The 15,774-nt window shown below is 46.4% G+C and overlaps 1 protein-coding gene across 1 annotated transcript; it reads left to right on the forward strand.

The window, feature by feature from the left end:
- Nucleotides 1–3,904: 3,904 nt before the first annotated feature.
- LOC148524134 (general transcription factor II-I repeat domain-containing protein 2-like) lies at nucleotides 3,905–14,830 on the forward strand. The gene is made up of 2 exons (XM_088472194.1): nucleotides 3,905–4,524; nucleotides 14,542–14,830. Exons 1-2 carry the CDS (start codon nucleotides 3,905–3,907, stop codon nucleotides 14,828–14,830), a joined length of 909 nt encoding a protein of 302 aa, XP_088328320.1.
- Nucleotides 14,831–15,774: the final 944 nt, after the last annotated feature.

Here is a 15,774-nt window from a genome sequence, read left to right on the forward strand (position 1 = left end):
TTATTGAGAGCCGGACTCCTGGCCGCTCGCTAAGCTGTGGGTGACCACCCACAGCTTTTGCGAGCGGCCAGGTGATGGTCGTGGTGGTCGCGACCATCAGGCTTGCGACGAGACCCTTGTGGTAGGGTCTCGTCCATCGCAAGCCCCAGTGAGCTTCCAACTCTAATAGAGCCGGAAGCTCACTACTGAGGCCACCCACAAACGGCAGGCATTCCTTCGGGAATGCCTCCATTTGTCCAGAAACCCCCTTTGCCTGCCTCCAAAACGGGACGAGCTGTCAATCACAATCGACAACCGCCCCGTCTTGGTGCGAGACCCGTAGCGACGGAGAGCCCGTCGCTGGCCGGGTCTCGTGCATGCGCACGGCAGAGCCAGCTCCGGCGTGCGCATATGCAGTGGTGGACCATTGACCCGCTTGCGAGCGCTGTGCGCTCGTGAGCGGGTCTGAATCAGGCCCACAGATCTGAAGAGAAAGAGATACATGTAAATAAATAAAATACTGGCAGAAAAAAAAAGGCAATTTGGGGGTCATTTTAGTTTTACTAAAGTTTCTAACAATGAAAAGTGTTCATGTTGCCCCTAGAAACCAATCAGATTGTAGTTATCATTTCTCTATTGCATTCTAGAAAATGATAGACAGGATCTGATTGGTTTGCTATGGGCAACATGAACACTTTTCATATTTAAAAACTTTAGTAAATAAATATACCCCTTGGAGGCCCTTACACAAAAAAACTGGCTTTGCTTTATTTGAGCTGCTCACCTTCCAGTGTGTACTCAGAAAGAGGTTTTAGCACAGCCGGGAACCTTGTCAGTGATTGGCCTGAGACTACTTCCACAAAATGTGGAAAAGATGATGTCCATCAAAATGAACTACAGATTCTACGAGAAAGACCTTTACCGTCAATTACATGCATAAATTCCAGAGGCGCCTGTAATGGTGGATTCCAGTGGGGACAAATTAATATTGTGTGAAGAAGATGATGTATACATCACCCCAGATTATACCATCACCCAAGCCAATATCGTCATCCCATCCTGTGTTGTGTATAAATTACAGCTGCGCTCCCTGTTAGATTGAGGATTCATTGTTCACTTTAGTGGATGTGAGCTCCATTTTAGTCCATATCACCACACCCCCTACACATCTTCTGACCTGGGCTACAGGAGAAGCAGCTGTACTCTGGAATACGGTTGCATTGAGTTGCCCCTCTGACTCACTGAAAGTCAGGTAGAGGGGCCATGGGTAGGGAGTAGGGACACTATAATCAGAGAACACAATTTTAGCTGCTTTATTCCATTTTTTAAACCATATCCTCCATTTTCACCTTCGAAAATGTTTATGCAAATCTCAGCAGAGGCATTTGTGATGCCATGGCTAACTCAAACACACACACACACACAGAAAAAAAAAACCACATTGATTAATTCATTTTTTGGGGGCACTTGGGAGGAAGAGCACCCGACCGAGGCAGCAGCCTCTTGATAAATGACACAGGCAGCACAGCACCCCTGCGCGTTGATAACAGGTGTGGCTAACACGCACACAGAATAAATTGTTTTGTTTTTTTCACACTGGGGGTGAAGAGCACCGACTGAAAGAGGCAGCAGCCCCTTGACAGCAGCACAGCACCCCTGCGCACCTACGTTGATGACAGGTGTGGCTAACGCACACAGAAATGTATTTGTTTTTATTTTTTTCACACTGGGGGTGAAGAGCACCCCTGAAAGAGGCAGCAGCCCCTTGACAGCAGCACAGCACCCCTGCGCACCTACGTTGATGACAGGTGTGGCTAACGCACACAGAAATGTATTTGTTTTTATTTTTTTCACACTGGGGGTGAAGAGCACCCCTGAAAGAGGCAGCAGACCCTTGACAGACAGGAGCACAGCACCCCTGCGCACCTACGTTGATGACAGGTGTGGCTAACACGCACACATAAAAAAAAATAAGGTTTTTTTTCACACTGGGGGTGAAGAGCACCCCTGAAAGAGGCAGCAGCCCCTTGACAGACAGCAGCACAGCACCCCTGCGCTCCTATGTTGCTGACAAGTGTGACAAACATGCACACAGAAATTTTTTATTTTTTTTTCAAACTGGGGGTGAGGAGCACCCCTGAAAGAGACAGCAGCCCCTTGACAGACAGCAGCACAGCACCCCTGCGCACCTATGTTGCTGACAAGTGTGGCTAACACGTACACAGAAAAAAATGTTTTTGTTTTTTTTTCACACTGGGGGTGTAGAGCACCCCTTATGGACAGAGCACCCCCTGGACAACACAGCAGAACAGCCAGCCCCTATGGACAATAGCCAGCCCCTATGGACTACAGCCAGCCAGCCCCCTATGGACAGGACAACAGCCAGCCAGCCCCTATATATGAACAACAGACAGCCAGCCCCTATGGATGGACAGGGCAACCTCAGACACAGCAACAGCCAGCCCCTATATGGACAACAGCCAGCCCCTATGGACATTAAGCAACACAACTGTAGCCAGCCTCTATGCACAGCAGCACAGCTCCCTCTTCACTCTCCACAGCCGGAATGAAAAATGGCGGGAATCGCGGGACCTTTATAGAATCCAAAACCTGCGAGAATCCGACAGTGGGATGATGACATTTTGCCTTGTTTTCAGATCCGAGTCAGGCGGGAAAACCCGATTCGACTCAGATCCCCTAAGTTCGGGTGGGTTCGGTTCTCAGGGAACCGAACCCGCTCATTTCTACTCAATATGCGAATGCCGTTGTAGTTGCTAATTTCTGCACTCCCAGGAAACGGCATCAAACTGATAGGCACTCCTGCGTTTCTCCAACCACTTCTCCGTCACCACCCGCAAACGCTGATGTCACGTCACTCACTCTGTGATGGCTTTGTACCTGCATACGTGATCTCAGTGCAATCCTAATACTGGCCAGTGCACGCACACTGCGATGTATACACATGCACATGCACAGTACGCACCATTGGCCGATCTGCATGCGCTTTTGCAGTTGTGATCCGTAATGAATTAGGCCCTCTGTTTACAGCAGGGGTGGGGAACCCGCAGGGTGATATCATCCAGCCCGGCCGGCTGTCAGCAGCAGCAGCTGAGTCAGCGTAGTGTCGCTGCATCCAGGGCTCTTCTATCAGCAGCGGCAGGTAGCGCAGCAGGGGTGTGAGTGTGTGTCAGGGCTGTCATCGGCTATCATTGGCGGTGGGGGGTGTCAGGGCTGTCATTGGGCGGATTAGTGCAGGGGTTTTCTCCCTATCAGCAGTGGCAGGTAGCGCAGCGCATGGGGGGATCAGGATGTCAGGGCTGTCATTGAGTGGCATGCAGGGCTCTCTCCCCATCAGTGGTGGCAGGCAGCGCACGGGGGTGGGAGGGGGGAATCAGGGCTGTCATCTGGCTGCCATTGAGCTGGTTAGTGCAGGACTCTCACCCTAACAGCGCGGGCAGGAAGGCAGTGGTGGCATAGCAGGGAGTGTGTACAGTCAGCACTGTCGTCAGGCTGGTTAGGACTGAGAGGACCCCTGGGCTGCCTTATCAATCTGCCTGTCACACATCCATAGGGATTGCCCCTGCAGACTCTGCCTGGCAACATACAGACAGCCTCCCCCTTCTGGAACCATTAAAATAGTACTATAATTGTGATGGTGACACATTTGCCTGTGTATTCAGTGTATATATTGTGTTAGCCAGAAGACAGTAAGTGACAGGCAGGCTAGGAGCATATATATATTGCAAAATCCAGTGACTGGATAATAGTTATTAAGTGCTGTGACATCCTACAAATGGCGAGTACAAAAAAAAGGAAAGTTGATGCAGAATGTCGGTCTTTCCAAGAAAATTGGACAAATTAGTATTTTTTTATTGAAGTCAGTGGCAAACCTGTGTGCCTAGTTTGTGGCGATGCGTTAGCAGTAATGAAAAAAGTCAATCTGGAGCATCATTACAGCTCAAAGCATGCTAAACTCAATGATTTGAGAAGCCAAATGCGTCTGGATAAAATTAAAGCTCTTCAGCGGAGTGTGGAACCACAACAAGCCACTTTCACTAAGCCTCGTTGTGACCGAGACAACGCTATTCAGGCGAGTTTTGTAGTGAGCGAGCTAATCGCAAAAAAGCTGCGGCCTCATGTAGAGGGAGAGTTTGTGAAAGAGTGCATGGTGGCTGCTGCTGAGTTATTAGCACACAAAGTAAAATTGTTTCAGAGTGTTAGGTTGTCTCGGAGAACCATCTCAGATCGGATTATTGACTTAGCACAAGATATTGAAAAAACACTGAAGGTTTCTGCAGGAGATTTCCAATTTTTCTCTCTGGCTTGTGACAAGACAACAGACATAACAAATACTGCCCAACTGGCCGTTTTTATTCATGGGATAACTGAAGAGTTTGACACGAGAGAGGAACTGCTGTCACTAGAAGCCCTGCATGGCACTACAAGTGGTGAGGACTTGTTTGAAAGACTTGTTTTGGCAATGAAAAAGCTTGAGCTAACATTTGAAAAGTTAACTGGCCTTACTACAGATGGAGCTCCAGCCTGGTTGGCTCACAAAAAGGGCTAATTGCTTTTGTCAAGAAAGAACTGGATCGTCTCAGTCTTGATCCAAGTGATTTACGAGGGTTGTTCAAAAAGTAATGCCTAAATGCTCATAACTCAGAAATAATACGCAACATTTATTTGAAACTTTGTCAGTTTGTACTTTAATATATCTGCTAACTATGGCCCTCATTCAGAGCCACTCGCAAACAGCAGTACGCTCGTTGCGTTCCGATGTTGACTAACCACGCATGCGTCGGTGTTACACTGCGCATGTGCGTACGGCAGATTGCGAGCTTTTTATCTGTCGTTCCTAAAATAGCGTACAGGAAGTGACATATCAAATGTGATTGACAGAACAGGGCGTTTTTGGGTGTTGACGGGGGTGGAGATGGAAAAACGCAGGCGTGGCGAGGCGTTTTTGGGGCGTACATACATTAGCAGATGCGAACGTCAAATGTGTTCGGACCGTCACATACGTCACTGGAACATCCTCTTTCCCTTCAAAATGCTCGCACAGTTTCGGGTCTGGATTACTCGACCACATTGGCGATGGCCTTCTCCTCCGTCCCGGGACTCCACGATGTTGCAGCGATTAATCGCGGGTGGTCACAAAAGCAATTAGTGTTGTATTGAAAACCGGCTTGGTATGTGTTTGGAAAGCAGTTTATTGGGATAGCACAAAACCGTACGCAGGTGGAAATCATACCTGCTAAGGATTACACAATCAATTTGCGTACATTTTTTGGGGTTTTTTTTGGCCTCAATCTGTTGTTTATGGCCTATTGTGACAATAATGTCATCATGTTTTAATTAGCTCCCCTTTTTTTTTTTAATGTGCAATTTGCATCGTTATGTGTTTTTTTAAACGTTCCTTCAAGAGGCCTTTTTTTTATACAAATGAAATGGTTTTTGGTGTCCTTTTTTGCCTTTAGGGCCAGGATTAAATGTAACCCATTTGTCCAATAATGTCACAATACAATGTCAGATTTTTTTCATAAATTTATTGTTTAAACACAAACCAATTGGCATAATATTTTTTTTTAGTTTTTCTGCCAAAGATACTTTTTTCAAAAATAAATAATCAATAACTGATAACATAAACGTACAAAAATAACTTAAAAACATTTCACAAGAAAGGAGAGGGAAGTTTTGACCAGAAAGGAATATGAGCCAAGCACAGAAGGAGTGTGGGAAAAGTCGCCATTGCTGTCACCGTTTTTTCGCCCGTTTGGATGGGGGAGGGTGGGCGCCAGACCGGGTCCGGGATGCCATCGGGCTGGCCTGTCCAGAGGCAGATGTTGTGGCCTCTGGACTAGGCACAGGGCTAGGCACATTTGGAGGATTGGCTGATGTTGTGCCAGAGGTGGAGGATCCTGATGTTCCGGCAGGAAGGGAGGTCAGCTCCACCATGTGCTGGCGAACGAGCTGCTCCAGGGCATCGGCGATGCGGATGTTGGCCCTGGTATTTTCCGCCAGGGCCTGACCAATGGTCACGTTGGCCGCAGCATTTTGCTCCAGGGCCTCAGCCACCCGTAGCAGACTGGCGTCCATCCTCTGCAGAATCTCCGTATGGAAATCCGATTTGAAATTGAGTTCTGTGAGGAGGCCCACTGCCTGCGAGGGGGCACGCCCTGGACTGGCTTCTGCAGGGTCCTCAGCCGGATGTACTGGTTCCTCCCCTGCAGAGCCAGCAGAAATTCTGCGGCCAAGGCTTCACTCTGGAGCAGACTCATCCGCCTGTGTCTCTGTTGGAAAAATGAGAAAAGACTCACATTAGAATCTACATATTGGCACAATAGCATTTCAGAGTTGGTGACATCACAATACTTACCTGGGCCAACATGAGGAGCCGCAAAGTCTGGCATGTCCGTATCCATGTTGGACACGCCAAACACCTCCACAGGCTGCACACACCCCTGTGCCAGCTCTTCTAAATCCGTCAACTCCATTGACACAGGGGTGGGACCCCCACCTGTCCCCCTTGCATGCCTAGCCCTGTCCGCGAGTTTTTGCTTTAGGTGATATTTGAAGTCGCCCCATCTGTGGGGAAAAAAGGAAGCCATTATCCTTTGGTTTAAAATGGGGTTTGTTTTTAGGGGGGGCAAGGGTTTACTTACCGCCGTTTGACATCCTGGGCTAGACGGACATAATCACCCACCGTATTGACAGCAACGGCTACCTCTTCCCACATTCTCCACTTCTGGCTTAGACTCATATTCCTGTCTGCCTGTGGCAGGATGTCCACACACTTCTGGATCAAAACCTCCATCTCCTTTCTTGTGAAATGTGGCTGCCTTTTTTTTTTGGCCGCTTTGGCCGGAATACTGGGCCCAGCAGCCTCTTCCATGTCATCCTCCTCACCTATTTGTGTAAATTTACAGAATTCACAAAATCACAACTTGCCTCATCTTATGTTTCAAATTAATCGTTGATAGAAAATGCATGAAAGACTTACCGCCTGACTCTTGGGCATTTTTTCCCTGGTCTGTCGCCATGTCTGCGGTCCAAACAAGAAATACACCAGAATTTGAATGTGTTTTCGTGACGTATTTATACATGCGTCCTTATTTTGCGGCCGCATCATTGATTGTGCGGCCCTATGATCCCTCCTTAATTTGTGCGGGAAACGAAACACTATTTATGGCTTGGTGTGTCTCAAGTCGAGGTGGCGTTTTTGGATTGTTGGAGGTTATCTTGGCTGGAGTTTATTGATTGTGTAGAAAGGAGTTGGAGGTTGGAGAATCGTTTGTTGTTTAGATTCGCGTTTTTTTTTCCGTTATCTTTGTTGGTTTATATTTTTGGGACCTCGTTTGTTGATTTGGTAAGTTTTGTGGAGTCTAACTTTTGTTCAATTGTTGTTTCATTGTGTTTTGTATATTTTGTAATTATTGGATACCTAATTTATTCTATTTTAGATTTTGTTTATTTTCGACCCCAAAGACCTTTTGATTTTGCATCTTAGATATTTGCTCTTGGTAAGTCCATTTTTTATCTTGTATTAGCGAACTAATTAGCGCATTTTTAGTAGTTACTCTTGTGACTTATTAGCGAACTAATTAGCGCATTTTTAGTAGTTACTCTTGTGACTTGTATTAGCGAACTAATTAGCGCATTTTAAACAGCTTAATAATCATTCTAACTTTTTGATGGTTTAGCTTTCGCTTTTTGAGCCAACATTTCGACCCGTTTTGATGTACTGTGTTAAATGTCGCTTTGCGGTTTTGCTAAATGGGTGTTTGGCATATTTGAACTTTGGTCTAGCACAAAATGTATCCACAAAAATGCACAGAGTGAAATGTGTCAAGTAATTTTGTTGTTTATTTTCAGTTTGGACGTATCATGACAATACCCCGGCATGTAAGCAGCAATGGATGGTATCATCAAGCTAAGTTGTTTTAATATAGTTTGGGGGTGGGTCAAAAGCCTTACTTTTAAATTTTGGAATTTCAGGTTGATCTGGGGAGGATTGTTCTGGCCATGCTCCCGGAAGCCGACCAACCTCAATCTCATCCCAGGCGTAGGCATCGTAGGCATGCAAGGCCCCAGATATTTCGAACACGTGTCACCCTTTTTGGAATGCCCGATGATGAGGTTTTAAGACGCTACCGTCTACCTCCCAAAATCATCATAGACACTCTCTCATTAATAGAAAGTGATCTTGAGCGGCAAATTGACAGTCCAACAGCAATACCACCACTGACGCAATTTATGGCGGTGTTACATTTCTGTGCCTCAGGATCGTTTCAAACAATGGTGGGAATAGTGGCGGGCATCTCCCAATCCTCCTTTTCCCGGATCCTGAGGGCAGTGATGGAGGCACTTTTCAAGCACCTCCATCATTTTATTCAAATGCCTTTGGATATGGGTGCCCTTAGTGTGGCCAAGGCCAATTTTTACCAAATAGCTGGCTTCCCACACATCATAGGGGTTGTGGATGGTACTCACATACCACTTCAGCCTCCAGCACGGCTGGAGGCAATATTTCGAAACAGGAAACACTATCACTCCCTGAATGTAATGGTGGTATGTGATGCCTCCCTCCAGATCCTGTCCCTGAATGCTAAGTTACCAGGAAGTGCACATGACTCCTTCATCATCCGGCAATCAGGGATATGGCAGAAATTAACCAACCTACAAGCTGGTGATGCGTGGCTTCTGGGTAAGTGGAGACCTTTAGTACATAACAATGTTAAGCTTGATACACAGTGTTCCTGATGTTGTCTCTTATTTTTCACAGGAGACAGTGGATACCCTTGCATGTCCTGGCTGCTCACTCCTTATTTGGCTCCCACACCAGGCCCACAAAGTGAGTATAATTCCGCACTTACAGCCACCAGGCAAGTGGTGGAGCGCTGTATCGGCCTTTTAAAAGGCCGATTCAGATGCCTCCACCGCTCTGGTGGCGAGCTCATGTATTTGCCGGATATGGTGTCAAAAATTGTGGTCCTGTGTGGGATATTTCACAACATCGCCATAAGGAGTGGTGTCCCAATGCAGCCAGAGGATGCCTTACCTGAGGATGGCCCCCCCGAGGTTGGTCGGAGGTCAGTATGTGGGGGGGCCATACGCGATGATGTGGTGGCCAGATTTTTTAGGTAAGTTTGACCCAAACTACAGTGTTTATACCTAATGTGTTTGTGTTTGTTTGCGAACATCTAATTTATTTTTATTTTTTCACCATCTTCTGTTTGTTCACATAATCTTTGCCACTCCAACGCTCACTACTTCCTGCTACCCATACCAAACCTGGATCTGGTGATTTTGTCCATATATTCTGGAACCCATATCGCAACGCCATGTTTGTGGAATCATGTTGGCATGGTCCTTCGTCAACCAGTTCTTGATTGTTTTTTTTAATTAAATATTTTATTTGTATGTGTTGTATTTGAGATTATCACTGTTTTTTTGTTTTGGGACTGACCACTTTGATTTCTCATTTATGTTGTGAATAAATGTTTGGAGAGTGAAATGGTCTTCCTTTTTTTGGACGTTAACAGCAAGTGGAACCAGGTTAACACACCTTACAATTGACTAAGGGGTAATCCAGTACTGACACCAGTTGATGTAAACTGAAATATGTTTGCAGGTTCCCAACCCACACCAAAAGGAAGCCTGTCCAAACCTTTGGATTTTGAAGATTGGCCTAAGCAGCTTGCACACCAACTAGGAACCTGTAAAATGGCGAAATATCTAATTGACACTACACCCAAAAAGGGAAATGACATTGTTACTGTTATGTGTTTCTTGTGGCTGTTTAACATACAAATACAAAATACAATCTAACTTTTAAAAAATGGAAATCCGTGCAGGAACAGTCTACTTATGTCAGGGAAAACTATTTGTGTTTTAGAAAAAAAGAATGAGCCAGAACGTATATTAGAACTACAAAATTTATTTACAAAACGAAAAAAAAAACAAAAAACTACTGGCGAAGGATGCCAGACAGCCGGTCAAGGGCCACAAGAAGGCCAATTACATGTTGGCGCATCTGGCCAACACAATCCTCCACCTCTTGACGACGCCTCTGTTCCTCTGTGGGTGAGAAAAGTGTGTGGATTAATAAAACAATAGGGAATCCACATTAAAAAAACAAAAACACAACGAAATCACTCCTAAACCGAAAAAAAAAAAAAACAAAACAAAAAGGGGGTGCTGGCAAAAATACAAGGCCTATGTACAAATTCACACAGGTGTGATATGTGTATGTTGAAATCAGCAGGAAGAGGTAAAGGCAAACTGCTAAATCACCAAAAGTAAACCAAACAAGCATGAATAAAGGCACGACACATGATTACATACAGTTTGTGGTTAAAAAAAATGAGAAATAAAAACATACCGGGAGCCAAAACGGGAGCTCCGGAAGTCCCTCCATGTTCCTCCTCGGAGGAGCCTTCATTCCCCAAAGAACGGGGAGGGGTAATGATGGACTCCGGGGAGGGGGTAATTGGAAGAGGGGTGGGTGGAGGAGAGGGGGAAGTGGGACGGAGGGGAAGGAGGCCCGACAGTTCCGGGAGAGGGTCTGGGAAGCTGGGGAGGAGTGGGGTATAGGGGAAATATTTGGGGTGGAGTGTTGGCTGGGGGTTGGGGATAGTGGCCGGGAACGCCGTCTGGCCGGACGGTGACGGCGTAGTCTTGGCCGTCCGCCTAAAATATGTCAAACAAATTGAGGTTAGTTTCTGGGCAAATCCGGGGCCCAAATTAAAAAAAAAAAGCCAGCAACAAAAAACATGCAAAAAGGAGTAGAATGAAAAAAACAGAAATAGAGGGAAAACAAGCACACGCTGATATGAGGACAAATAATTAATAGGACAGACAGGAAAACATGCACACGCAGTTTGCCCCACAAACACAAACATGAAAACCACAATACATAACACTTACTTTCAACGATCTGCATGCGAAAGCATGCCAGCAAGCGGGGCGTTCGCCGTTGCAGGTCTGACCACCTGCGCTCAAGCTGCCCGATGTTGCGGCGTGAACCCATCGACCGCAGGCGGGACCGTGCCTCCGCGGAGCGCTTCTGCCGGTTGGTGATGGGTGGAGGCTGGCTGGTGATCCGCCTATCCATCACCTCCGTAAGCACCAGCAGCTCGCGCCTGGTGAATGCGGAGGCTCTCATAATGGCAATGGAGTTTTTCATACAAAACATTTTTGATAAAGTGTGGCCAAAATTTCTGATTGGCTAATGTATTTTGGAAATTAACAGGAGCAATTTTATTGGTTAGTGTATGAGTCATGTGTTCAACAGGGCCAGAAATCTCTGGAGAGTTATGATAGGCTTGATGCAGTGACATGCGTTTGCAAATTTAAATAAAGAAATGAACCCCGGAAAATATGCGGGGATCCACAGCAATAGAACAATTGTTTAATTGTGGTTCACATGTTTTTTGAACAATAAAAGCGAATGTTCCATCCGTACGTATTCTGCGGGTAAACACAAACACGGACAAGAGTAAAGTTTCTTGCATTGTGTTGAAAAAAAAAAAACAATTAAGCTAATTGATACATTGATTGGCATGATACGATTGAGGGAGGTAGGCAGAATAAAGGAGCAGGTAATCGACATCTGACAAGGCCACTTCCGGTTTCACTTGTGCGTGCGTTCCCTTCAAGCCATTTCGGGGATGTATGCTCGCTATTTCGCACGCTCGTTAGAGGAGGGGTCGCCTGAGTTTAGGGAGGAATTTTAGATGCGAACGAAAATACGAGCGAGCCATTGAATTTAAATATTTTTGTACGTACGCCTAACGTACGTGCGCCCGCTTGCAAGTGGGTCTGAATGAGGGCCTATATGTTTAGTTTTATTTAGGTAGTCAAAGAAATACCATGGAATCCAAGATGAAATAAAGAGCAGTCATTGAATTTCTGGAAGGCTGCAGTGCTATAGAAATCCACAGAAGACTGAAAAAAGTGTATGGTGAGCGTACAATTGCCTATAGCAATGTCAGAAGGTGGATGAAGTGTTTTCAATCGGGAGAATCGTCCATGTGCGACAAACCTCGTGGTGTCAGACCATCAACTGCAGTGACAGCAGAGAACCGACACAAAGTCGATGCCATGATTCAGAAAGACCATTGTGTGACCATCAGAGATATCAGTGATGAACTGGAATGTAGCCATGGTACTGTAGAAATACTAATCAATGATTTGGGATATCGTAAAGTTTGTGCTAAATGGGTTCCAAAGCAATTAACCAGGGATCATAAGGCCCAGAGGGTGGAAGTGTGCAATGACCTTTTGACAAACTTTGAAGCCAACCCTGAGATGTTTTTGGAAAATGTCATTACAGGAGATGAGACCTGGGTATTCCTTTATGACCCAGAAACAAAGGCCCAATCAAAGCAATAGAAACACCCAAGTTCACCTAGGCCAAAAAAGTTTTAAATCACCGCGATCCATAAACAAAGTCATGGCCACATTCTTCTGGGATTGCCGAGATGTTATTCTCATCGATTACTTGGAACAAAACCAATCAATCAACAGTGATCAATACATTATTACACTTAAGAAGCTGAAAGAAGCCATCCACAAAAAAAGTCAACAATTCGACTGTCAAATGTCATCTTACACCACGACAATGTCTGACCTCACACTTCGATGGCAACATCTGCGGCCATTGCTAAAATGGGGTGGGCAATAATGCCACCTCCACCATACAGTCCAGATTTGGCCCCTTCTGACTTTCATCTGTTTGGCCCTCTCAAATACTGTCTCCGTGGTCAACATTTTGAAGACATAAAGGGTGTTAAAAATGCCATATGTTCCTGGGTCAAACACCAACCACTGGAATTTTTCCAAAATGGATTCACAGCTTGGGTTGAGAGGTGGAAAAAATGTTTGAGGGCAGATGGTGAATTTTTTGAGTAGAGTCATTCTGTTAGTAAGACATCAAAATATTTTACTGCAATTTTTCAAATCGGTATCTATAATAAAATTTGAGTTGTGAGCATTTAGGCATTACTTCTTGAACAACCCTCGTAATTATATGCCACTGCATCATACACCAAGAAAGTCTCTGTGCACAGTCATTGAAGCTCAACAATGTGATGTCAACACAGTGGCGTAACTATAAATTTTGCTCCCCCATGTCAAAAAAGTTTCAGGCGCCCCCGCCCACCCAAAGATCAAACACACCCAAAGACTACGTTTAAGGTGTGTGGTTACATGATACAGCAATGTGCCTTACACATTATGACACACAAAGTAATGCCACTTATAACACAGTGTGCCACACCGAAATGCCCCTTACAACACATTATGCCACACCGGAGTGCCCCTTACAACACATTATGCCACAATGTAATGCCACATACAACAGATTATGCCACATACAACACATTATGCCACACAGTAATGCCTCTTACACATTACGCCACATAGTAATGCCCCTAATAGCACATTGTGCACACAGTAATGCCAAATACACATTATGCCAAACAGTAATGCCCATTACATCCCACCCTGACAGATCTACTTCACCAACCCTCCTTTCTGCTCCTGCCAGTCCGTCACCTCAGCTCAATACAGGTTGCACAGTTTTTATGTCCGTGTAGAACCAGATTATTGGGAACATAGTTTATAACCTGTAAACTGTGTATCAAATTAGTGCCCCTTATACAGTGCCCCCTGTAGTTGTGCCCCAAAATGCAATGCCCCCTATACTAGTGCCCCTTATGCAATGCCCCCTGTAGTAGTGCCCCTTATGCAATGCCCCCTGTAGTAGTGCCCCTTTTGCAATGTCCCCTGTAGTAGTGCCCATTATGCAATGCCCCCTGTAGTAGTGCCCCTTATGCAATGCCCCCTGTAGTAGTGCCCATTATGCAGGGCCCCCTGTAGTAGTGCCCATTAAAGTAGTGCCCCTGTAGTAGTGCCCATTATGCAGGGCCCCCTGTAGTGCCCCTTCTAGTAGTTAGCCCCCTGTAGTGCCCCTTCTAGTAGTTAGCCGCCTGTAGTTAGCCGCCTGTAGTTAGCCCCCTGTAGTTAGCCGCCTGTAGTTGCTCCCCCCCTCCGCGTGCACACAAACAAACACACACACACAAAAGAAAAAAACACAAACACTTACCTTTATCCCCGCTCCAGTGCTGCTGCCGTCCATACCCCGGCGTCCGCTCCTCGGCACTATGGGAGTGACGTCATTACGTCACTCCCATAGTGCTCTGCGGGACCCGGAAGACGGAGCTCACTCCTGAGCTCCGTCCCCGGCGTCCGCTCCTCGGCACTATGGGAGTGACATCATTAAGTCACTCCCATAGTGCCCTGCGGGACCCGGAAGACGGAGGGAGCTCCGTCCTCCGGCTGCCGCCGGGGGTTTGAATAGGGGCCGGGCGCCCGCTGGTAACACACTCAGCGGGTGCCCGGCAGATGGAGGGTGCAGGGGGTGCGACCGCACCCCCTGCACCCTCCGTAGTTACTACTACTGCCCCCGTCGCCCCCGAGCTACCCAGCGCCTCCAAGCCACCGCGGGGGCTGCGGGGGCAGTAGTTACGCCACTGTGTCATGTATAAATTTTGTCAAAAGCCGAGGGCTTAACAGCCGCCAATTTAAGGAGTTATTGAATGATCATGACTCTGAGTACGGTGATCTTGTTTATCACTGTGAAGTCCAGTGGCTGAGTCGCGGGAACATGCTCATGAGGTTTTACGAACTGCGGGATGAAGTCAAGCAGTTCATAGATATGAAGGGAAAACCTGTCAGGGAACTCAGTGATAGAAAGTGGCTGTGTAATCTAGCATTCATGGTGGACATTACCAAGTACTTCTCTGAGCTGAACATCAAGCTGCAGGGACTCAAATGTGAAATCATCTGAAACTAAATTAAGGCTGTGGAAAGTGCAATTAGAAAGGAATAACACGGTGCATTTCCCCACTCTGGAAGGACAAAGGCCCTCATTCAGAGTCTCTCGCAAGATGCGATCGGTCGCTTGCAAAAAGGGTCTGGGTATGCAAATCAAGCGATCGCTCTTTGCGCTGTAAGGACGCCCTCTATGTCTAAGTGAGCGACGGCAGTTAGCGTACGCTGGACTGTAAAACCTCCCACCTGTCACTCGCAGCACAGGTCATCTCTGATAAGAGTCTGATTAATCGTGAACATCGAGGGCCATCGGAGCTGCTCGCAGCACTTGGGGTTGACCTAACTTACACCAAGCACTGTGAGCAGCTCAGGCTAAAAAACAACCAAGTCACGTGTGCAGTGACGTTACTTTGCTAATTATGCACACCCATTAAACGCCGTTCTGACGGTCAGACACACCGGCGTTCGCACATCCACACTCCCGTTCACAAGCACCTTCCCCTGTTACCACCCACAAACGGCACTATTTGTCACTCAAAGCAGCGACCTGAAAGTGGCTTGCGAGCTAGCAAAATGAGATCGCAACAAATGACTTGCGCACGCATACTGCGAATTATACGCATGCACAGATGTGCGATTATCGCTGCCAGCGAGCGTGCCCTAGCGAGAGACTCTGAATGAGGTCCAAATTCCTTCTACGACACTCAAATATGCTGGTGAATGTGCAAAACTAATTGAGGCATTTGATGAACATTTAAGGACGTGAAAAGTAAACAAATGGAATTGAATATCTTTGCTACACCTTTCAATGTGGAACCGGCTGATGTGCCTGATAACCTCCAACATGAAATCATTCAGCTGCAAAGCGATGATGAGCTGAAAGCTAGATACCACAACCTTCCACTGCTTGAGTTCTATAAACGTTATATAAGCAATGCTGAATTTCCCACTTTGAGGAGA

Source organism: Taudactylus pleione, unplaced genomic scaffold (genome assembly GCF_031769625.1).
Source record: "Taudactylus pleione unplaced genomic scaffold, aTauple2 ptg000121l, whole genome shotgun sequence".
In the NCBI taxonomy this organism is placed as follows: domain Eukaryota; kingdom Metazoa; phylum Chordata; class Amphibia; order Anura; family Myobatrachidae; genus Taudactylus; species Taudactylus pleione.